General features: G+C 39.7%; 1 protein-coding gene across 4 annotated transcripts in view; it reads left to right on the plus strand.

The window, feature by feature from the left end:
- Nucleotides 1–22,704, plus strand: part of SRP9 (signal recognition particle 9) — a 34,261-nt gene extending 11,557 nt beyond the window's left edge. Inside the window, exons 3-5 of one of the 4 annotated variants that reach the window (XR_013830634.1) lie at nt 9,711–9,865; nt 13,400–13,518; nt 22,435–22,704. Coding sequence is in view for 3 of the 4 variants with exons in the window: in XM_079938164.1 (XP_079794290.1) it covers nt 9,711–9,830 (120 nt within the window). In the remaining variant the exon portion in view is untranslated. Of the gene's footprint in view, nt 1–9,710; nt 12,946–13,399; nt 13,666–22,434 lie in introns of those variants that run through there. The other 3 variants (XM_079938164.1, XM_079938163.1, XM_079938162.1) reach the window with 3 other exon arrangements.
- The last annotated feature ends 3,011 nt before the right edge of the window (nt 22,705–25,715 follow it).

Consider the following 25,715-nt stretch of genomic DNA (forward strand, 5'->3'; position numbering starts at 1 on the left):
CTAACTGTGTCCCTGCTTCCAGTTCATCCTTTAGTCGTCCTATGCTGCCCTGCCGGAGTGATTTCTAAAAATGCAAATTTGGTTGTTACTACCCTGCTTAAAAATCTTTAGTGGCCAAAAAAAAATCTTTAGTGGCTTCTCATCACTCATAATGTAAATTCCACCCGCATAGCCTGTCTAATCTTCGTTTTTCAGTGTTACTTAAGGGCTCCTTTCATATGCCGTGATGTCTTAGGCCTCTGCGCTTTTTTTTTTTTTTTTTTTTTTTTGCGGCACACGGGCCTCTCACTGTTGTGGCCTCTCCCACTGTGGAGCACAGGCTCTGGACGTGCAGGCTCAGCGGCCATGGCTCACGAGCCCAGCCGCTCTGCGGCATGTGGGATCTTCCCGGACCGGGGCATGAACCCGTGTCCCCTGCATCGGCAGGCGGATTCTCAACCACTGCGCCACCAGGGAAGCCCGGCCTCTGTGCTTTTGAACAGTCTGTTTCCATCTCTGTAATATTGAATCCTACCCCTGCCCCAGTGTGACAAACCTGCTGCTTATCTTTCAAAACCCAGCTCAAAAGGATTGCTTCATCTCTTACTTTTATTTCTGCCTCTTTTTGTGCTGTGTCACAATTGTCTTATCACATTGGACTTTTAATAGATTGTGAGCTTCAAAATAAAGATAGATCACTAATATTCTTACCAGTATTTGTAGTGACTAGCATGGTGTCCTGACCCAGAGGGTACTTAGCAAACACTTTTTTTTAATGGATTAATTCTTTAAAAAATTTAATAGTGACTTTAAAAATGACTTTTTGGTCATATATTTTACTATATTTTTGTTCAGGGTTCCATTGTGAGGTTGTGTGAAGTCAGATCTTTTAATGATTACCATGTCTTCCAAGAACCAATTGAGTTTGGTGAAGTAACTGTGAAAATGTGGAAAAGGAAGAATAAATTGAGCTCTGTTGTGCTAAACCTAGATTCAAGAGATCTGAATCCTAAGCTTAGCCATCTACCAGCATTTCATCCTGGGGAAAGTTCAGGCCAAAAGTTTTGGCTTTGGGGGCCATAATTTTCTTGTCTACGAAGTGCCACAGTGATAGTCTGCTTACGCAGTTGGGTGGTTGTGGAATGTAAATGAAATATGTGGAAGTGCCTAGCACTAGTGCCTGCACTTAGTAGATTCAGTAAATGTATACTTGAATCTCGAGCATTCACACTGAGAAAAAGTTTACTTATGATTGTCGCAGAGTGAATAGACGTATCTACTGAAGAGAAATTGGTATATCCTGCTTTAAAAATAGAGGAAAATGCAGAATTGAATTCAATACAAGAGGCTTTATCTCCAGATGATGACTTTTTGCCTCTGGTAATGATTAAATATAGTTAAAGGATTCATGGTAAGCAGTATTGGAAAGAACTTTATTTAAAATTGATGATTCCTGTGACAAGATCTAAATATGAAAAATACTTTTTGTCTCCTTTCTTAAAACTACTGAGAACTACTCCATGTCTAGAAGGGACCAAAGATACAATCAAACCCATCCTCCTAAACAGTAAATATATGAATCAACTCCAACATAAAAATTTGTTTTCTAATGATTCTTAAAGAAAAGTTTGTATACTTCAGTAATTCATTTTTTTTTTGTATTTCTTTTTTTTTTTTTTTTTTTTTTGTGTACTTGTGCTTGTTTTTTTTTTTCTTTTAACATCTTTATTGGAGTATAATTGCTTTACAATGGTATGTTAGTTTCAGCTTCACAACAAAATGAATCAGTTATATATATACATATATTCCCATATCTCTTCCCGCTTGCGTCTCCCTCCCTCCCACCCTCCCTATCCCACCCCTCCAGGCGGTCACAAAGCACCGAGCTGATCTCCCTGTGCTATGCGGCTGCTTCCCACTAGCTATCTACCTTAACGTTTGGTAGTGTATATATGTCCATGCCTCTTTATCGCTTTGTCACCGTTTACACTTCCCCCTCCCCATAGCCTCAAGTCCATTCTCTAGTAAGTCTGTGTCTTTATTCCTGTTTCACCCCTAGGTTTTTCATGACATTTTTTTTTTTTTTTTAATTCCATATATATGTGTTAGCATACGGTATTTGTCTCTCTCTTTCTGACTTACTTCACTCTGTATGACAGACTCTAGGTCTATCCACCTCATTACAAATAGCTCAATTTCATCTCTTTTTATGGCTGAGTAATATTCCATTGTATATATGTGCCACATCTTCTTTATCCATTCATCCGATGATGGACACTTAGGTTGTTTCCATCTCTGGGCTATTGTAAATAGAGCTGCAATGAACATTTTGGTACATGACTCTTTTTGAATTATGGTTTTCTCAGGGTATATGCCCAGTAGTGGGATTGCTGGGTCATATGGTAGTTCTATTTGTAGCTTTTTAAGGAACCTCCATACTGTTCTCCACAGTGGCTGTATCAATTTACATTCCCACTAACAGTGTAAGAGGGTTCCCTTTTCTCCACACCCTCTCCAGCATTTATTGTTTCTAGATTTTTTGATGATAGCCATTCTGACTGGTGTGAGATGATATCTCATTGTAGTTTTGATTTGCATTTCTCTCATGATTAGTGATGTTGAGCATTCTTTCATGTGTTTGTTGGCAGTCTGTATATCTTCTTTGGAGAAATGTCTATTTAGGTCTTCTGCCCATTTTTGGATTGGGTTGTTTGTTTTTTTGTTATTAAGCTGCATGAGCTGCTTATAAATTTTGGAGATCAATCCTTTGTCAGTTGCTTCATTTGCAAATATTTTCTCCCATTCTGAGGGTTGTCTTTTGGTCTTCTTTATGGTTTCCTTTGCTGCACAAAAGCTTTTAAGTTTTATTAGGTCCCATTTGTTTACTCTTGTTTTTATTTCCATTACTCTAGGAGGTGGGTCAGAAAGAATCTTGCTGTGATTTATGTCATAGAGTGTTCTGCCTATGTTTTCCTCTAAGAGTTTGATAGTTTCTGGCCTTACATTTAGGTCTTTAATCCATTTAGAGCTTATTTTTGTGTATGGTGTTAGGGAGTGATCTAACTTCATACTTTTACATGTAGCTGTCCAGTTTTCCCAGCACCACTTATTGAATAGGCTGTCCTTTCTCCACGGTACATTTCTGCCTCCTTTGTCAAAGATAAGGTGACCATATGTGCATGGGTTTATCTCTGGGCTTTCTATCCTGTTCCATTGATCTATCTTTCTGTTTTTGTGCCAGTACCATACCGTTTTGATAACTGTAGCTTTGTAGTATAGTCTGAAGTCTGGGAGCCTGATTCCTCCAGTTCCTTCTTTCGTTCTCAAGATTGCTTTGGCTATTCGGGGTCTTTTGTGTTTCCATACAAATTGCAAAATTTTTTGTTCTAGTTCTGTGAAAAATGCCAGTGGTAGTTTGATAGGGATTGCATTGAATCTATAGATTGCTTTGGGTAGTAGAGTCATTTTCACAATGTTGATTCTTCCAATCCAAGAACATGGTATATGTCTCCATCTATTTGTATCATCTTTAATTTCTTTCATCAATGTCTTATAATTTTCTGCATACAGATCTTTTGTCTCCTTAGGTAGGTTTATTCCTAGATATTTTATTCTTTTTGTTGCAATGGTAAATGGGAGTGTTTTCTTGATTTCACTTTCAGATTTTTCATCATTAGTATATAGGAATGCCAGAGATTTCTGTGCATTAATTTTGTATCCTGCCACTTTACCAAATTCATTGATTAGCTCTAGTAGTTTTCTGGTAGCATCTTTAGGGTTCTCTATGTATAGGATCATGTCATCTGCAAACAGTGACAGCTTTACTTCTTCTTTTCCGATTTGGATTCCTTTTATTTCCTTTTCTTCTCTGATTGCTGTGGCTAAAACTTCCAAAACTATGTTGAATAAGAGTGGTGAGAGTGGGCAACCTTGTCTTGTTCCTGATCTTAGTGGAAATGCTTTCAGTTTTTCACCATTGAGGATGATGTTTGCTGTGGGCTTGTCATATATGGCCTTTATTATGTTGAGGAAAGTTCCCTCTATGCCTACTTTCTGCAGGGTTTTTATCATAAATGGGTGTTGAATTTTGTCGAAAGCTTTCTCTGCATCTATTGAGATGATCATATGGTTTTTCTCCTTCAGTTTGTTAATATGGTTTATCACATTGATAGATTTGCGTATATTGAAGAATCCTTGCATTCCTGGAATAAACCCCGCTTGATCATGGTGTATGATCCTTTTAATGTGCTGTTGGATTCTATTTGCTAGTATTTTGTTGAGGATTTTTGCATCTATGTTCATCAGTGATATTGGCCTGTAGTTTTCTTTCTTTGTGACATCCTTGTCTGGTTTTGGTATCAAGGTGATGGTGGCCTCGTAGAAGGAGTTTGGGAGTGTTCCTCCCTCTGCTATATTTTGGAAGAGTTTGAGAAGGATAGGTGTTAGCTCTTCTCTAAATGTTTGATAGAATTCGCCTGTGAAGCCATCTGGTCCTGGGCTTTTCTTTGTTGGAAGATTTTTAATCACAGTTTCAATTTCAGTGCTTGTGATTGGTCTGTTCATATTTTCTATTTCTTCCTGATTCAGTCTTGGCAGGTTGTGCATTTCTAAGAATTTGTCCATTTCTTCCAGATTGTCCATTTTATTGGCATAGAGTTGCTTGTAGTAATCTCTCATGATCTCTTTTATTTCTGCAGTGTCAGTTGTTACCTCTCCTTTTTCATTTCTAATTCTATTGATTTGAGTCTTCTCCCTTTTTTTCTTAATGAGTCTGGCTAGTGGTTTATCTATTTTGTTTATCTTCTCAAAGAACCAGCTTTTAGTTTTATTGATCTTTGCTATTGTTTCCTTCATTTCTTTTTCATTTATTTCTGATCTGATTTTTATGATTTCTTTCCTTCTGCTAGCTTTGGGGTTTTCTTGTTCTTCTTTCTCTAATTGCTTGAGGTGCAAGGTTAGGTTGTTTATTCGAGATGTTTCCTGCTTCTTAAGGTGGGCTTGTATTGCTATAAACTTCCCCCTTAGAACTGCTTTTGCTGCATCCCACAGGTTTTGGGTCGTTGTGTCTCCATTGTCATTTGTTTCTAGGTATTTTTTGATTTCCTCTTTGATTTCTTCAGTGATCACTTCATTATTAAGTAGTGTATTGTTTAGCCTCCATGTGTTTGTATTTTTTACAGATCTTTTCCTGTAATTGATATCTAGTCTCATGGCGTTGTGGTCAGAAAAGATACTTGATACAATTTCAATTTTCTTAAATTTACCAAGGCTTGATTTGTGACCCAAGATATGATCTATCCTGGAGAATGTTCCATGAGCACTTGAGAAAAATGTGTATTCTGTTGTTTTTGGATGGAATGTCCTATAAATATCAATTAACTCCATCTCGTTTAATGTATCATTTAAAGCTTGTGTTTCCTTATTTATTTTCATTTTGGATGATCTGTCCATTGGTGAAAGTGGGGTGTTAAAGTCCCCTACTATGAATGTGTTACTGTCGATTTCCCCTTTTATGGTTGTCAGTATTTGCCTTATGTATTGAGGTGCACCTATGTTGGGTGCATAAATATTTACAATTGTTATATCTTCCTCTTGGATCGATCCCTTGATCATTATGTAGTGTCCTTCTTTGTCTCTTCTAATAGTCTTTGTTTTAAAGTCTATTTTGTCTGATATGAGAATTGCTACTCCAGCTTTCTTTTGGTTTCCATTTGCATGAAATACCTTTTTCCATCCCCTTACTTTCAGTCTGTATGTGTCTCTAGGTCTGAAGTGGGTCTCTTGTAGACAGCAAATATATGGGTCTTGTTTTTGTATCCATTCAGCCAATCTGTGTCTTTTGGTGGGAGCATTTAGTCCATTTACATTTAAGGTAATTATCGATATGTGTGTTCCTATTCCCATTTTCTTAATTGTTTTGGGTTCGTTATTGTAGGTCCTTTCCTTCTTTTGTGTTTCTTGCCTAGAGAAGTTCCTTTAGCAGTTGTTGTAGAGCTGGTTTGGTGGTGCTGAACTCTCTCAGCTTTTGCTTGTCTGTAAAGGTTTTAATTTCTCCATCAAATCTGAATGAGATCCTTGCTGGGTAGAGTAATCTTGGTTGCAGGTTTTTCTCCTTCAACACTTTCAATATGTCCTGCCACTCCCTTCTGGCTTGCAGAGTTTCTGCTGAAAGATCAGCTGTTAACCTTATGGGGATTCCCTTGTGTGTTATTTGTTGTTTTTCCCTTGCTGCTTTTAATATGTTTTCTTTGTATTTAATTTTTGACAATTTGATTAATATGTGTCTTGGCGTATTTCTCCTTGGATTTATCCTGTATGGGACTCTCTGTGCTTCCTGGACTTGATTAACGATTTCTTTTCCCATATTAGGGAAGTTTTCAACTATAATCTCTTCAAATATTTTCTCAGTCCCTTTCTTTTTCTCTTCTTCTTCTGGAACCCCTATAATTCGAATGTTGGTGCGTTTAATGTTGTCCCAGAGGTCTCTGAGACTGTCCTCAGTTCTTTTCATTCTTTTTTCTTTATTCTGCTCTGCAGTAGTTATTTCCACTATTTTATCTTCCAGGTCACTTATCCGTTCTTCTGCCTCAGTTATTCTGCTATTGATCCCATCTAGAGTACTTTTAATTTCATTTATTGTGTTGTTCATTGTTGCTTGCTTCATCTTTAGTTCTTCTAGGTCCTTGTTAACTGATTCTTGCAATTTGTCCATTCTATTGTCCATTCTATCTCCAAGATTTCGGATCAACCTTACTATCATTATTCTGAATTCTTTTTCAGGTAGACTGCCTATTTCCTCTTCATTTGTTAGGTCTGGTGGGTTTTTATCTTGCTCCTTCATCTGCTGTGTGTTTTTCTGTCTTTTCATTTTGCTTATCTTACTGTGTTTGGGGTCTCCTTTTTTGCAGGCTGAAGGTTCGTAGTTCCTGTTGTTTTTTGTGTCTGTCCCCAGTGGCTAAGGTTGGTTCAGTGGGTTGTGTAGGCTTCCTGGTGGAGGGTACTAGTGCCTGTGTTCTGGTGTATGAGGCTGGATCTTGTCTTTCTGGTGGGCAGGTCCACGTCTGGTGGTGTGTTTTGGGGTGTCTGTAGACTTACTATGATTTTGGGCAGCCTCTCTGCTAATGGGTGGGGTTGTGTTCCTGTCTTGCTAGTTGTTTGGCATAGGATGTCCAGCACTGTAGGTTGCTGGTCGTTGAGTGAAGCTGGGTGCTGGCGTTGAGATGGAGATCTCTCGGAGATTTTTGCTGTTTGATATTATGTGCAGCTGGGAGGCCTCTTGTGGACCAGTGTCCTGAAGTTGGCTCTCCCACCTCAGAGGCACAGCACTGAGTCCTGGCTGCAGCACCAAGAGCCTTTCATCCACAGGGCTCCTTAATTTGGGATGATTCGTTGTCTATTCAGGTATTCCACAGATGCAGGGTATATCAAGTTGATTGTGGAGCTTTAATCCGCTGCTTCTGAGGCTGCTGGGAGAGATTTCCCTTTCTCTTCTTTGTTCTGACAGTTCCCGGGGCTCAGCTTTGGATTTGGCCCCGCCTGTGCGTGTAGGTCGCCGGAGGGCGTCTGTTCTTTGCTCAGACAGGAGGAGGTTAAAGGAGCCGCTGATTCGGAGGCTCTGGCTCACCCAGGCCGGGGGGTAGGGAGGGTCACGGAGTGCGGGGCGGGCCTGCAGCGGCAGAGGCCGGCGTGACGCTGCAGCCTGAGGTGCGCCGTGCGCTCTCCCGGGGAGCCGTCCCTGGATCCCGGGACCCTGGCAGTGGCGGGCTGCACAGGCTCCCCGGAAGGGCGTGTGGCTAGTGACCTGTGTTCGCACACAGGCCTCCTGGCGGCGGCAGCAGCGGCCTTAGCGTCCCATGTCCGTCTCTGGGCTCCGCACTCTTAGCCGCGGCTCGCGCCCGTCCCTGGAGCTCTCTCAAGCAGCGTTCTTAATCCCCTCTCCTCGTGCACCAGGAAACAAAGAGGGACGTAAGAGTCTCTTGCCTCTTCGGCAGGTCCAGACCCCTCCCCGGACTCTCTCCCGGCCAGCCGCGGCGCACCAACGCCCTGCAGGCTGTGTTCACGCCGCCAACCTCAGTCCTCTCCCGGCGCTCCGACAAAAGCCGGAGCCTCAGCTCCCAGTCCCGCCCGCCCCGGCGGGCGAGCAGACAAGCCTCTCGGCTGGTGAGTGCCGGTCGGCCCGATCCTCTGCGCTGGAATCTGTCCGCTTTGCCCTCCGCACCCCTGTTGCTGTGCTCTCCTCCGCGGCTCCCAAGCTCCCCCACTCCGCCTCCCGAAGTCTCCACCCGCGAAGGGGCTTCCTAGTGTGTGGACACTTTTCCTCCTTCACAGCTCTCTCCCGCTGGTGCAGGACCCGTCCCTATCCTTTTGTCTCTGTTTAGTTTTTTCTTTTGCCCGAACCAGGTACGTGGGGGGTTCCTTGCCTTTTGGGAGGTCTGAGGTCTTCTGCCAGCGTTCAGTAGGTGTTCTGTAGGAGTTGTTCCACGCGTAGATGTATTTCTGGTGTATCTGTGGAGAGGAAGGTGATCTCCGCGTCTTACTCTTCTGCCATCTTCCCGGAAGTCAGTAATTCATTTTAATGGCTAATAATTCCTTCACAAAACTCATCTTAGACTTCATTATTATCGTCATGGAGCTTTGACTTTTTTATAGTCCCATTTATGCATCATTTTTTTCCAGTGCCATGACTGATTTATAATATTGTCTTCTGTGGACCTAAAATCTTTCTGTGTATTTTAATGAGAAGGTGTTTGTTCTTCTCACTAAACTGTAGTGAGAAGGTATTTTTTCTTCTACAGAACATATACTAAAATTGAAACGGTGGAGATGATTATGGCCGCTTTACAAAATTGTTAGACAAATTTGTACAATGCGTGGATAAAATTTTTTTAAGCAAGTGAATTAAAGGCTGTATGAATTCAGATCAGTTGGGCATGATGGGGTTGAATCCAAAGTACTTAAGTTGATGAATATTACTGTAGGATCATGAAGTTCCCATTGTTTAAAACTCACGTGAATCTAAGATGCGCTAAAGAAAAATGGATCAGTGTTACAAGATGAAAAAAAGACTGCCAGCTTAAATTGGATAATTTTGAAGATGCTAGAACAAATGGTTTTATGGCCAACGATAAACAGATCTTAAGTATCTAATGAAGAATTGAATTTATAGCAAGGAAGAATTTGGTTTGGTTTAAAAATTATAAGTAATGTCAGAAAATCAAGGTTGAATAGATTTATCTCGTTTGATTTAGGTAGCAACCAGCAGTAAGCAAGGGATTCCAGATTTTTTTTAAATGATCATTAACCCTCCCCCCCTCCCATTTCACAAATAGAGAAAGGGATCCTAAGATTTATATGCTTTTCCCACTGTAACTCAATCATTTATGACCAGATCCCAGGGAGAAAATATCTAATTCCAATCTTGAAGTCTTCTCATCAGACCATGGCAGAATTTGAATACGTTATTCAACTGGTCATTTTTGAGAAGCTTCTAATAGAGTTGTTTGTTTTTTAACCACAGCAGTGGCATTTGAAATATTATAAATACTAAACTTAAGGAATGTAATTGTTGGGGACTTGGAAACTTGAATGTAATTTCTTTAGTATGACCTCCAGAGGAAGTAGAGCAAAACAGTGGTAGGAAAAGACTCAAAATTTTATCCAAGCATACGTTTGCTATGTCATTGATAATCTAGTTTTACATAGTTAATGTGTGCTTTTAAAATTTCTGACAGTGTTTGGTGTATAGAACAGACCAAGCTCAAGATGTAAAGAAGATTGAGAAATTCCACAGTCAACTAATGCGACTTATGGTGGCCAAGGAATCCCGCAGTGTTGCCATGGAAACAGACTGAATGGTTTGAAATGAAGACTGTCATGTTCCTAGGAAGTAAATATCTTTTGAATTTGAGAAAGTGTTGGGACAGAAAATACTTTATGTAACTAAGTGGGCTATTCAGAAGCCAAGAGATCATTTTTTGTACTTTATTTTTTAATGTTTACTTTAGAGAGCTAGGACTGTAAATGCTTTCAGTTAAAAAACTTTTATTTATTTTTGGAAATGGAACAAGGAATGGCTCTATCTTGGAAACTTTTTGCAGATTGTTTGATGTTAGGCAAAATAAATAATTACTCTCTGGTAAGTTTGTATCAGTAATTTGAAAATGAGATATCAAGAAAAGCCAGTTCTTCCTTAAATTTAGTTAATCTGTCTTTAAAAGAAAAATTAAATGGAACCATTTTGCTGGATTGATGTATTTCTTTTGGAGCATAAATTTTGTGCTGTTGATGACCAGCAAATATAAAATACGGTAACTGGAATTAACTGTGCACAGCAGTATAGCTGATTATATATGGTAGTGTAGTCTCAATTATATCTAAAGATAACTATGAAAACAAGTATGCTTTACCTTAAACTTTACAAATTTAAACTATATTTTTAAATATAAGGGATTCATAGTATCATTAACTTGTTGAGCAAAGACTAACTTTGAATCTAATTTTCATGCCTAGAAACGTCTGCTGTTACTTTAAATGCATGAACAGAATGCTCACTAATGGATCGAAACCACCATATTACAGGAATATTTGCCATCTATATTTTCTCAGAAGGGCTAAGGATTATTTGAACTGTTAAATTTTTGCATACCTCTCTGACACCCCAACCCATTTCTCTCATTACTTAACCAAGGTGTTAAGCATGACTCTCACAACTGTTCTCCATTAAATCAGAAGTATGATATTATTTGATATTTATCTTATATTTGTAACCTGAGTTTTACCACCTGAATATAATGTTCACATGTTGATTCTTACATTAAAATATTTTTTGTTAGGGATTTGTTGTGTTGACCACCGTTTTAACATGGAAAGTTCCATTAGCCATATGAATTTTGGCATGTTTCAGAGAGATCAGTAAATAAAATATTACATGAAGATATATTGTTTCTCTTTAAGTTTTTAACTTCTCAAGAATTACTTATTTCTTGACTGGGATATTCTATATTTATTTAGACTAAAGTGAGCCTAATGATGCTATATATACATTTTTATTTATTTTGTTTCTTGGTACTTTTATTATATGACTTTCTCTGAGCTGTATGCTATGGCATTTTGTTTTCTTGATTAAGAAAAGTAACATTAGGGCGTCCCTGGTGGCGCAGTCGTTGAGAGTCCGCCTGCCGATGCAGGGGACGTGGGTTTGTGCCCCGGTCCGGGAAGATCCCACATGCCGTGGAGCAGCTAGGCCCGTGAGGCATGGCCGCTGAGCCTGCGTGTCCGGAGCCTGTGCTCCGCAACGGGAGAGGCCACAACAGTGAGAGGCCTGCGTACCGCAAAAAAAAAAAAAAAAGAAAAGTAACATCAAATAGTATAGGGTTTTTTGGGTTTTGGTGTTTTCCCCCCATAGTAGGATAACCAGAGGTTTTTATGGCCTTTTTCTTTTTCATTTACATCTTTCACTTTTTAACACTATTTTATGAAGATAACTGGGAATGGGGGGGACTTCTGTTTGAGTTCTTTGAGTCCTTGTAGCTTGCAGCAGTGATTAAGAGCAGGGGTTCCAAGGCAGACTGCCTGCGTTGCAATCTTGGCTCCACTGTTCCCCAATTCTGTGGCTTTTGAGACAGTACTTCTCTAAGCCTCCATTTTCTTCTCTGGAAGTTGGGCTGACAGTAGTATTCATAGGGCTTTGAGGATTAAATGGCATAATCCCCTTTAAGCCCTTAGCACAGTACCTGGAACACAGTAAAGCTCAATAAACGGTAGCTATTATTACTATTATTGTTATGATTGTTATTTTTCAGGGGACTGGGTATAAGTAGCCAGCTCTTAAGTTTTCTCATAATTGTAATTGAATAGTTACTTATAAGTAACGTTTGCCTTTTCTACCGAGCTATGTCTATTATCAAATGCCATTTTTGGCAGGTGAGGTAAAACAAGATTGTCCCCATGGGGAGTGTTCTTATGTGGTGGGGGAAACTGAAATCCTTAAATCTAAAACATGTTTATTTGTATCTACACAAAATAAAATTACTAAGAGAACTAATTGGTGGTGGGTGAAAGTATTGAATCTCTTAAAGACCATATAAATAATAAAACACCAAATTATGTATTCTGAAAATCACAATGCTGTATACTCTGATTTTTTTTCTTTTATTAGGAAGTATTTCTGGATACTATAATCACACTTTCATGGACTTTTTTTGGTGGGGGGGCTGCATGTCTGGCTTGCGAGATCTTAGTGCCCCAACGAGGGATTGAGCCCCGGGCCCCAGCAGTGAGAGCCCCAAGTCCTAACCACTGGACCGCCACGGAATTCCCCATGAACTAATTTTTAGCAAACTGTTTTGTGATGTATTTGATCAAATGCTGCTTATTCTAAGGTAATCCAAATGAAGTCATCATAGTAATTAAGATTCTAGGTACAGCTAGCGGTTTTGTTCTTCTCTTGGAAAGACCCACTCTCCTTGGAGCACAGAGCCCATTAAGCGTTGTTGGCTACATATGTTCTCTGTTGAAAGGGCTGGCTTCTCCTTTCTCCCTAGCTTGCCAACTTTGTGTCTTAAAAATATAAAATCTCTTAGTCACAGCTCTAAGTCAGTGATTAGAGGCAGTGTTGGCAGCATTTTATAGTTGATATCTTCTGTTAGCCTTAGAAAAATCTAACACAACAATATGATGGTAATCGTCTTGAAAGTACAGTTGACCCTTGAACAACATGGGTTTGAACTGCACAGATCCACTTATATGCCAGTTTTTTTCAAAAATGCATAATACAGTAATACACAATCTGCAGTTGGTTGGAATTACAGTTATGGAGGGCTGGCTATAAAGTTAAATGTGGATTTTCTACTGCATAGAGCGTCAGCACTCCTAACCCCTGCGTTGTTCAAGGGTCAGCTGTATGTAAAACTAATTCAAAATGAGTGAAATGTGAAATTAATTGCCCAAGGACAGTAAGAGGTACTCCTTTCTGCCTACTAAAAATGAAACAAAACCAAATCCCTAGTTAATATTTATTGTTCCCCTTTTAGTAAAAAATACCTTGTTGTGGTAATGGCAATATCATAGTATTTAGTATTATTTCTGTTTTTTGTTTTTTGTTTTTGTTTTTTTTTGTGTGTGGTACGCGGGCCTCTCACTGCTGTGGCCTCTCCCGTTGCGGAGCACAGGCTCCGGACGCGCAGGCTCAGCGGCCATGGCTCACGGGCCCAGCCGCTCCATGGCATGCTGGATCTTCCCAGACAGGGGCACGAACCCGTGTCCCCTGCATTGGCAGGCAGACTCTCAACCACTGCGCCACCAGGGAAGCCCAGTATTATTATTTTTAAAACAGAAAATATTCCTCTAGTTCTACAGTTAAAATTTATGATAGCATGGGAAGAAAGTCAAAATATTTCATTCTTCTTTCTTACATTAAAAGTAGTGATTGGGCTGGTTCCAGATAAAGATGAAGAAGCACACTCCACCATGGCCCTTCCACTGAGTACAGCTATGAATGCACAGAGCAGCTGTTGGAGGACTCTGAAAAGAAAATAGCAGGTGGGTTGGGCAAGAAGACTAGAATTTGAAGTACCACTGAACCAGTGATGAATGAGTCTTATCATTTTCCTCCCTCCGGTATCCCCCAGCCTGAATTCAACACATTGGAAACCTAGAAATGAGTACTGGGGTGCAGACCAGGAGTGCCAGAAGCCTTCGGGTCTGACCCAAGAAGTAGAAGGGTAACTTCTAATATTTGGAGAGAGTGCAGAAATCCTTTTTCTTTCCCCCGCCTTTTCTGTGTTCTCTTACAGCCCACCCCCAAGCAATCCCATGGTGGTGACAGTGTCAGCTACTGGCAATGGGAGCCTGCAGGAGCCAAAACTCAGGGAGATAGCCCTACCTTTCCAGTACGGCTGTGTTTCCAAGAGGGTGGAACCAGCCTTCATTCTTTTCTCTCTCTTCTCTATCTGCTTGGCCCTGGATGCAAAAGATGGTGGCAGAAGTACACAGGGTAACTAAAGCCAGATTTCTTTTGGCCCGAGAACCAATAGAAGGAATCAAAGCACCAGCGAGATCATAGAAAGGAAGGAACTCAAAAAAGTGACCTTATAAAGCTGTTTGTGTAGTTCTGAGTCTGCCCCCAATCTGCTAATGTGTGTGGATCTGATTCTTTTCAGTATGTTAAAGACTTAGAAACTGAATAGGTAGACCACCACCCAAATCCCAGACCAGCAGTTGGGAGGCATTCACATACAGCAGGTCCAAAAAGCACTGCAAAAATTTTGAAAGCTGCACCTGTCTTCTGTAGGCTATGATTCCAATGTCAGTTCACCTTCCAAAAACTGACTGGTGTTGAACACCTGAAAGTAACCAAAAGAAACAAAAACAAAAAGCCTTTGCCTGCAACCTTACCAGGTTGACTACCTCCTGAAACAAACAAAAACTCTGAATTCTCCATAGGATTTAAACAAGGCCCAGAGTTGGTAACAATATTCAAAATGTCAAGGATACAATCAGAAATTTTCTGGCATAGAAAACTCCAAATTTGGTGAAAAACTTAAAACCTACAGATTCAAGAAGGCCAGAGAAATCCATATCATAATGGAAATCCAATCACAAACATAATGAAACTGGACAATGATCTGGAAAGCAGCCAGTGAAAAGCATTATCTATAGGGAAACAATTATTTGAATGACTGGATTTCTCATCAGAAATCATGGAGGCCAGCAGGAAGTGGCACAATATTTCTAAATTGCTGAAAGGAAAGAACTGTCAACCAGAATTCTATATCCACAGAAAATATCCTTCAGGAACAAAAGTGATATAAAGCCATTCTTGGATGAAGGAAAAGGAAGAGAATCCATTGCCAGCAGACTTGGTGTAAAAAAGAATTACTAAAGGAAGTTCTTCAGTTAGAAGGGAAATGATACCATAAGGGAAACTGAAACATTTCAGGAGTGAAGGAAGAGCAATAGAAATGGTAATTATCGAGGTTAAAAGAATATTCTGTTGAGTTCTTAAAATACGTTTGATAGTAGAAATAAAATATATATGGTGTTCTCACTGTGTGTAGTTGTAATACATAAGATATCAGTAGCATAAAGGAGGAGGATAAAGAGACCCATATGATAGTAAACTTTCTACATTCCACTCAAAGTGAAAAAATATTTATTCTAAGTAGACTGAAAAGTATGGATATCCTCATCCCTCAAGCAATCACTGAAAGAACTATGCAAAGAAATATAATAACACAGTAGATAAAATGAAATACTAAAAAACATTTTTAAAAAGTGGGGGGGCAAGAAAAGGGCATCAGGAGCAAAATACAGGAAACAAACACAAACCAAATAACAAAGTGGTAGGCCTAAATGCAGCATATCAACACTTACATCAAATGCAAATAGTTAAAGCACACAGAGATTGTCAAAACACAAAATACTAGAACGAGTTGTACTCTCTGCAAGAAGCTTACTTCAAATATAATGGTATTTGAAGGTAACAAGTAGGTTACAAGTAAGAGGATGGAAAAAACATGCAATGCAAACACTAATCAAAAGAAAGCTACCTGGACTGTGTTAATATTAAAAAGTAGACGTCAAAGGGGAAAGGTGGGGGGGGGTAGGGATAAATTGAGAGTTTGGGATTGACATAAACACACTACTATATTAAAACAGATAACCACCAAGGACCTACCATATAGCACAGGGACCTCTGCTCAGTGTTCTGTAACAACCAAAATGGGAAACGAATTTGAAAAAGAATAGATACATGTATATGTATAACTGAATCACTTTGTTGCACACCTGAAATTAACACATTAATCAACTATACTCCAACATAAAATAAAATTTTTTTAAAATTAGATTTCAGAGCAAAGAATATTTCCAAGCATAAAGAGGGACAATATATTGATAAAAGGGTCAATTCACCAAGACATAATAATCCTAAATGTGATTTCACATAAACAGCTTCAAAATGCATGAAGCAAAACCTGAACTGAACTGAAAGAAGAAACAAAAATCCACAATTATATTTGAAACCTACAATGCAACTCTGACATCATATATCCAGAGTTAGCACAGACTTCACTGGTTAAAAGCAAAGTCCTCCATGAGACTCCCTCACTTCAAACACAAGCTGCAAGCTCTGGGGTTCCCAGGCCACCTGCACTTCTGACCAACTGGCTACAAATTCAGGGGTACCCTCTATCCCCTCCGGTTTCATAATTTGCTAGAGTGACTCACAGAATTCAACAAAGCACTATACTTAGCAGTTTTATTATAAAAGGTATGTCAGGACCAGTCAAATGAAGAGACATAGGGTAAGAACTGAGAGGGTACCAAATGCAAAGCTGCCATGTTCTTAGGGCAAATTACTCTCCCAGCACATACATATATGATTACCAATCAGGGAAGCTCACCTGAGCTTTGGCTGTCCATTATGTTTCATCATGTAGGAATGATTGAATCATTGGCCACGTACTAGAACTCAATCTCCAACCTCACTGCATCTCCCCAAAGGATGGGCCAGACATCTGGCCTAAGATCACCAACCCTCTAATCATATGACTGGCCCTTCTGGCATGGCCAGGCCCCATCGCAAGTTATCTCATTAGTATGAACTCAAGACATGGTCCTAGGGCCCACCATGAATAACAAAGACTCTTCTATCACTCAGGAAATTCCTAAGATTTAGAGGTTAATTCCCAGGAACAAGGGACAAAGACTAAATAAATTCTTTATTATACAACAATTTACTCAGTAATAAAACTTGTAAGTAGAAAATTAGCAAGGATGTAGAAGAACACCACCACCATCAAGCAGCTGGATCTAATTGACACACAGAACACTCAGTTCAACAGCAGAATACCTCTAGTGCACGTGAGACATTCATTAATGTCATACTGGAAACTCTAGCCAGTGCAACAAGGCAAGAAAAATAAAGGCATCCAAATTGGAAAGGAAGAAGTAACTATCCGTATTTATAGATAACATGACGGGACACATAGAGAATTCTATGGAATCTACAAAAAGGCTACTGAAACTAGTAAGTGAGTTTATCAAGGTTGCAGGTTACAAGATCAACATATATAATTTTATTTCTGTATACTGTATGCAATAAACAGGTATGGAAATTTAAAAGACAAATACATTTTTAATATCACAAAGCTCAATATCAAAAAAAATAACTCAATCAAAAAATGAGCAGAAGATCTAAATAGACATTTCTCCAGAGAAGACATACAGATGGCCAACAGGCTCATGAAAAGATGCCCAATATTGCTAATTATATTAGAGAAATATGAATTGAAACTACTATGAGGTATCACCTCACACCAGTCAGAATGGCCATCATCAAAAAGTCTACAAATAATAAATGCTGGAGACTGTGTGGAGAAAAGGGAACCCTCCTACACTGTTGGTAGTAATGTAAATTGGTACAGTCACTATGGAGAACAGTATGGAGGTTCCTTAAAAAACTAAAAACAGAGCTACCATATGATCCTGCAATCCCACTCGTAGGCATATATACAGAGAAAACCATAATTTGAAAAGATACATGCACCCTGATGTTCATAGCAGCACTGTTTACAATAGCCAAGACATGAATGGATAGAGAAGATGTGGTATATATATATGTAAAACTACTTAGCCATAAAAAAGAATGAAATAGTGCCATTTGCAGCAACATGGATGGACCTAGAGATTATCATACTAAGTAAAGTCAGAGAAAGACAAATATATGATATCACTTATATGTGGAATCTAAAAAAAAAAATGATACAAATGAACTTATTTACAAAACAGAAACAGACTAACAGACATAGAAAATAAACATGGTTACCAAAGGGGAAAGGTAGGGGAAAGGGATAAACTAGGAATTTGGGAATAACATATACACACTACTATATATAAAATAGATAAATAATAAGAACCTACTTAAAAAAAAATTTAAATCATCACAAGATATGCACTGGAAACTACAAAAGATTGCTGAGAGAAATTAAGAAGAGTTAAAAAATGAGTAATATATCTTATTCATGGGTCAGAAGAATTGGTATTATTAAGATCTCATTTTTCCCTAAGTTGATTTATAGATTCAATGCAATGTCAATTAAAATACCAGCAGGCTTTTTTTTTTTGTAGAAATTGGTATGCTGATTCTAAAAATTTATATGGAAAGCAAAGGACCTAAAATAGCTAAAACAATTCTGCAAAAGAAGAATTAAAGTGAAAAGCTAGGTACTTCCCTGGTGGTGCAGTGGTTAGGAATCTGCCTGCCAATGCAGGGGACACGGGTTTGAGCCCCAGTCTGGGAAGATCCCACATGCTGCAGAGCAACTAAGCCTGTGCCCCACAACTACTGAACCTGCTGAACCATAAAACTTCCAGGAGAAAATCTTTTGGGTCCTTGGCTAGGCAGATACAATTTATAAAAGAAAAAAAAATGGACTTCAAAATTGAAATCTTATGTTCTTCCAAAGACTTAAGAGAACGAGAAGACAAGCCACATATCAGAAAAACATTATTTGCAAGCATATATCTGATAAATGACTTGTATCCATAATATATAAAGAACTATCAAAGCTCAGTAAAACTGGGCTTCCCTGGTGGCACAGCGGTTAATAATCCGCCTGCCAATACAGGGCACACGGGTTCGAGCCCTGGTCCAGGAAGATCCCACATGCTGCATAGCAGCTAAGCCCATGCACCACAACTACTGAACCTGCGCTCTAGAGCCCGTGAGCCACAACTACTGAGCCCACATCCCACAACTACTGAAGCCCATGTGCCTAGAGCCCCTGCTCCGCCACAAGAGAAGCCACCGCAATGAGAAGCCCGTGCACCACAACGAGGAGTAGCCCCTGTTCACCGCAACTAGAGAAAGCCTGCGCGCAGCAACAAAGACCTAACACAGCCAAAAATAAATAAAATAAAAAAAACCAAAACAAACAAAAAAACGAGTAAAACTGTCAAAACTCCCCTTGCCCCGCAACAAAAGTACACAAAAGATTTGAACAGACACTTAACTGAAAAAGTTGGAAAGATGGCAAATAAGCACAAGATGTTCAACATCTTCAGTTTTTAAGGAAATGAAAATTAAAATCACAAAATACCACTACAGATCTATTACGATGGCTAAAATTAAAAAGACTGACCATACCAAGTGCTGACAAGGATGTGGGACAACCAAATCTCTCATACTGCTGATAGGAATGTGAACTGTTACGACCATTTGGAAAACAGGCAGTTTCTTTAAAAGTTATACATACGTCTAATCATCCATTCAAAGACTTGTACCTGAATGTTCATAGCAGCTTTATTTATTAATAGCCAAAACACTATCAATAGACACAACTGAAAAGTCCATCAGCAGGTTTTTGGATAGACAAATTGTGACACATCCATACATAGCAATACTATTCAGCAATGAAAAGGAATGAACTGTTTATACACACAACAAGGTAGATGAATCTCAAAATAATTATGCTGAGTCAAAGAAGCCAGACATGAAAGAGTACATACTAAATGACTTAACTTACATGAAATTCTAAAAAGTGCAAACTAGTGTATAGTGACTGCAGATCAGTGGTTTCCTTGGGGAAGAGGGGAGATGTGGATGGAAGGGATTATAATGAGACATGAGGAACCTTTGGAGGTGATGGATATATTCACTATGTTAATTATAGTGACAGTTTCATGGGTGTACACATATACAAAAATTTGCGAAATTGTATATTCTGAATATTGGCAGTTTATCGTATACCAGTTATACCTCAATATGGTGTTTTGAAGAAAAGGAGAGAACCTCCTGAAAAAAACTGCAGTTAGCTGGCAGCCTCCAATTGCCACATCTGTGAGATTTGCTGCAGGTTCACACTGATATGTCACTCTTCCTGGGCTGTTCCCAGCCAGTAACTGACCATGGCAGGGATACTAGCACTGGGCCAGTCCTGCCCCGTATAGCCTGGCCAAGACCGAGAGCTGCACTGCAGGCTGAGGCTCTTCCTACCCAATCTTCCTTCCTCCCTGCTCTCCCTTCACAGGTGTCAGACCTGCACTGTGGTCTGAGGCTCTTTCCCTCTCCTGCTTCCTCTTCTGTTCACAGGCATTTCTGCCAATAGACCTTTACACTTATTCCATCTTGGTATATGCTTTCCAGAGGACTTGAGTTGATAACGGTATCTTCAAATGTGTTTTTGCTAATGTTCTGTTGGGTTGTTATTTCTTTAAGCGTTCTTGGAATGTTGGACAGGTTCTTTAACCTCTGTGCCTCAGTTTCCTCGGATGGCAGATAATAAGAACCTCATAGAGTTATTATGAAGATTAAGTGAATTAGCATTTGTAAAGCACTTAGGGCCTGGGACATAGTAATTTCTACGTGTTTATTAAATTAAAAAAACAGGAATCCTCTATGTTTTCAGAATGTCTTCTGTTAAATATGTCCCAAGCATTTTGCCCATTCTGTCATTCATATTTTATCTTTGTGTATGGATACTGTTTCGATCCCTTGGAAACTAATTTGTTTGTTATTGCTGCCATAACAGATTATCATAAATTTAGTGGCTTAAAAAACCCACACATTTATTCTCTTACAGGAACAGAAGTCTGAAGTGACTGAAAAAGGACTAAAAGCAATCAGGATTCATTCCATCTGAGGGCTCCAGTGGAGAACCCATTTTTTGCCTTTCCCAGTCTCCCAAGGCTGTTCTCATGGAGCTCATGGCTCCATGCTGCATCTCCCTTCCTACCCGTACTCTGTCACCACATCTCCTTCTTGCTTTGACCTTCTTGACTCCCTCTTATAAGGACCCTGGTGATTACATTTAGTTCCCACCCAGATAACCCAGGATAATCTTCACATTTTAATGACATCTTCAAAGTCCCTTTTGCCATCTAAGGTAACTGTCACAGGTTCTGGGGGTTAGCTCAGGGATGTCTTTGGGGGAACCACTGTTCAGCCTACCACAGATACCTTTTGCCACGCAGAAGTTTCAGATTTTGATATAGTCACTTACTCTCTTAGTCCGTTCCTTTATGGTTTCAGTCTGACACCACTTTTCTTGGCGTTCATGTACATGCAACCCAGAAATGCAGGGAATTCTAAGCCTGTGAGGTTCACCCTTGACCAGTGAGGGATGGCACTAATACTCCTACTTTTTGCTCCCTGTGTGGACAGTTCTGAGAATCATTTTATAAATCTTCTCAGAAGGTCCGATAGAATCAAGCGCCAGTTACCCAGGGCAGTGGTGTAGTTGAAAACGTCCTCATATTGTCTTTTCCCCCTTTACATTTTCACCTCCCAGCCCTCACTCCTATCCCTGGAATGACTTCCCAAATAAGCTACTATAAGTAAGCCTTTGTCTCAGGCTCTGCTTTCAGGGGAACCTAGATTAAATGAACAGAAAAGACTCCTGGAAATTAAAAACATGACAGCTGAAGTGAAAAAGTAGAAGTGGGAAAAGAAAAAATTGCAGAAATACCTCAGAAAATGGAGCCAAAAAGAGGCAGAAAAAAAGGCAAGAGTAGATAGGAAAAACAGCTCAAGATTTGGATATAGGAATTTCCTAAAAAAGAACATGGAGTGGAAGAAATCATCAACAAGATTATTTAAGAAATTTTTGCAAAATTAAAGGACATGAATTTCCAGACTGAAAGGGCCTGCCTAGTGCCTTGCATGAGGGTGAAAGTAGACCAAATATCAGGACCTGTGATCTCAGAATTTCAGTATAATGGTGATAAAGAGAAGCTCCTATAAGCTTCCAGAGGAAAAAGGTGGAGAGGTCTTTATTTTTAATTAATTAATTTATGTATTTTTTACTGCTACTCTTCATTGCTGTGTGTGGGCTTCTCAGTGCGGTGGCTTCTGTTGTGGAACAGAGGCTCTAGGTGCACGGGCTTCAGTAGTTGTGGCTCGTGGGCTCGGTAGTTGTGGCTCGCGGGCTCTAGAGCGCAGGCTTAGTAGTTGTGGCGCACGGGCTTAGTTGCTCCGCGGCATGTGGGATCTTCCCGGACCAGGGATCGAACCCGTGTCCCCTGCATCGGCAGGTGGATTCTTAACCACTGCACTACCAGGGAAGTCCCGGGGGTGGGGGGTGGTTCTTTAAAAGGATCAGAACTTTTAAAAGGATCAGATGCCTTTAAAAGGCATCAGAGTGGCTTTGGACTTCTCATGGGCAATATTAGAAACTAGAATATGGTGGAGCAATGCCTTCAAAATTCTGAAGGAAAACTGTTTCCATCCTGTTTAACTGTATTCATCCAAACAGTTAAAGGGAAATATTGAATAAAGACATTTCCCAGACACAATTAGATTAGGTTTTACTGAGGTGGCCCTCCAACCTCAGTATCTTGAAAAAAGTTTATTTTTTGCTCAAATTACAGACAGTTGTGGCTCCTCAGCAAATCGCCGGGGGCAGTAATCTACTCCACAATGTCTCAGAAATTTACCTCCCACATAACCTTTTTCAGGAAGTCACTCAAGGAGGTGTTCCTCTAAAATGGAATGAATCAAGAAAGACGAAGACATGGGATATAGGAAGTGGATACCTAACATAGGAGACAGCAGGAAGGAATCCCCAGGATGGTGGTGAAGGGGGAACTCAGATGACAGCTGTGCCGCAGGGGTGGAGCCACCAGACCAGATCAGAGGTAGGTCAGAGGGCTCCTGAGGCACTTCTTTAAGAAAAGGAGAAAAATCTGATGTGAATGAATTTACTATGAAGGCATGTATTTAACTGATAGAGAGGTCAGTGGTGAAGTAGTGATCGGTACACAGAAAACCAAGCAAATTTTAAAAATATTAATTCTAGGGAAAACATCATGCTACACAGGAAAAGAAAATCATAGTGATAATAGCTTGGCCCTGAGTTGCCTTCAAATAATGAAAACACTGAATATTAAAATATAACTAAAATTGGGGGGAAGGAATACGGGGCGGATGGAAGTTCCCTAGGGAAGTCAGTTGAAGAGCTAATTTCCTTATCTGTTGAAGTCTTCAACAGGTAGTGCCTAAGATGAGGTTAAAAAAGAAAAACACTTAAGTATACAAATATAAAAAGAATCAGTTAAAAGGGTTAAACCTGGTTTTTGCTCTTCAAGGAGAACAGGGGATGGAGGTGGGGGAAAAGGGCTGAAACTGCTGTTGTCTTAAAACCGTGTAGAGCCAACTGAGGCTTCAAATGATTGACTCTGATTAAAATACTGAGTTTAAATAACAATCTCCCCATCCTGGGCAAAACAAGAACGAAATGATTCTCATACTCAGATAGGGCATCGTCATAGTGCAGTGTCCAATGCAGGCCCATAGAGGGCTCAAGAGGGCCTTGACTTCCTTTGAACTTTGTGTATAAACTGTGTTTACAACTGGCTTCTTTACTAAATTCTTCTGTTGACTTTTGATCTTCATGAGATAATATTGTTGACCTTGAAGTCCTGGGAATATAGTATAGTCAGTGATCTCAAGAAACGTGGGAGAAAGTGGTCAGTGTGAAGTAATTTAAAGGAAGGATTGTTCAGTAAGAATGTATCCTTCCGCCTTTCTGTGGACATAGGAAAAGTGCTTTAAAAAATCCAACATTTTGCATCTTTCCTCTTCGTTTGCATCTTTTTGTAAAACTATGAAATCTATTTAAACCTAAAATTTGGGCTTCCCTGGTGGCCCAGTGGTTGAGAGTCCGCCTGCCGATGCAGGGGACGCGGGTTCGTGCCCCGGTCCGGGAAGATCCCACATGCCGTGGAGCGGCTGGGCCCGTGAGCCATGGCCGCTGAGCCTGCGCGTCCGGAGCCTGTGCTCCGCAACGGGAGAGGCCATGACAGTGAGAGGCCCGTGTACCGCCAAAAAAACCCCTAAAATTATTTTCTATTTGAGGTGACTCAGTACATACTACTTTATTTTGTCATTCTTGATGATCTCCCAAAAGATATCCTTGTAAATTATCTTGTCTATTGTACACGGGCAAGTTTCTAGAAACTGGGGGTTCCATTTGTGTTTCTTTATTGGTTGTTTGGTTGTGTTGACGGAAAAAATCAATAAACCAATCTACAATAGGAGTAGAAAAGAGTTTTATTTGAGCCAAACTGAAGATTACAGCCCAGGAGACACAGATTCAAGTAGCGCTTGAATTGTGTTCTGCCATACTACAAAATGGAGGAGGCTTATGGAGGCAAAGACTGCAAAATTACAGGAGCTGTTTGTCAAGAATTATAATTGGAGCTGGCAAGAAGCAAGGTTGCCTGCCAAGGAAGGATTGGTTGTTGTCCCAAATGGTTGCATAGTTACAAGGGGAGACCTTGAGACCGTGAGGTTGCAGCTGGCAGCTATCAGATATTGTTTTGAGAACGGATGGTTGTGTCCTTGAGTCTGATACATTTCAGAAAATTTAATTCTTAGTAATCCAGGAACGTGTCTGAAACAGTGTCCAAAATGGCCACTCAGCTCCATTTTGAAGGCTTGAACCACAGTTACTCCATTTTGATTTTTTAAACTGCATTCTTTGTGTTAATGGTTAAAGCAGATGTACAATGAATGTTTAATAGGCCACAAACAAGCTGTCCTTGTTAGGCTAAAGTTCAAGTTAAATCATGTATAAGCCAGAATAAGTTCTTATACCTCACTATGTGAAAATCTCTTCCATTAGTTGGGGTAGCACCGTATGCTAACAGATGACTGTTAAATATACTTGATTATAAAAATGATGAGAAATACAGATATGAAATAATTCTGTGTAATTGATTTTCTTACAAAATGCTCTCTCTTTAGGGCATTTTGTAAAAAAGCCATTTGGTATCCTCACCTCCACTCTAAAGTCCCAGGGGATCTGTAATCTGTTCATTTTGAGGTAGATAACACTTTTGTGATGAGTAGCAGGTGATATGAGAATCTAACTCTAATAAAATACATACAGGGTCTGATGCAATCAATAATCTTTCAGTTGGCATCGGAAAAGGAACTTACTGGTAAGCATCCAGAGAGCAGAGAGTGCAAGGCAGGAGCCCCATGGTGAATAAATGTGAAGGAAAAGTTTGAGTGGAAGCAGAAGTAAACAGCAGTTTATTGGAACTGATATGAGCCTGGAATTGGGAAGAGTGCAAGTCATGCTTTAGAAATCTAGGGAGAAATGCAACGAATCTGGAGTGACCGATGGCCTTAGAAAATAATATTTTTAAATGAATTTCTATTTTTATCTGTACATGGTTATTGAGCAATCAAATAATCAAGGCTTAGAATAAAATATAACAATCCCCTTCCCTCACTTTTCTCATTCTACTTTCAAGTCTTTTGGCATTTACCTCTGAATATCTAAATAATATGCCTATAATGCATATTTCTTGGTTTGTCAATTTTAGACATGACCTATTGATTTTTTCTTATAATAAAGACTTAAGTATTATACACCTGGCCCTACTGCTCCCACTGCATCCTCCCAAGATAGTAACAATAACTTTGTGTTAAATCATTAGTGGTTACCTAATGATGACTATGTAAATATGCCCACTACCCAGCCAAGCAGTGTACCATGATTAGATTTGCTTTCTTGAACAACTTTCTGTTTTTCCTGTTGTTAATCATTTTCCTCCTTCACTTATTTTTCTATCTTCCTATCCTTAGTTTTTTTCCCCCTAAATAAGCCATCAGATCTGACAAATATCTGTTCATGTTATTTCCCAAAAAGTTAACTCAGTTAGTATATAATTTCATTTCTCCCCTGGAGACCTGCCTCCTAGCCATTTGTCTTCCTCTTTCAATCTGG

The sequence above is a fragment of the Stenella coeruleoalba genome (assembly GCF_951394435.1).
Source record: "Stenella coeruleoalba genome assembly, chromosome: 1".
NCBI classification, from domain to species: Eukaryota; Metazoa; Chordata; class Mammalia; order Artiodactyla; family Delphinidae; genus Stenella; species Stenella coeruleoalba.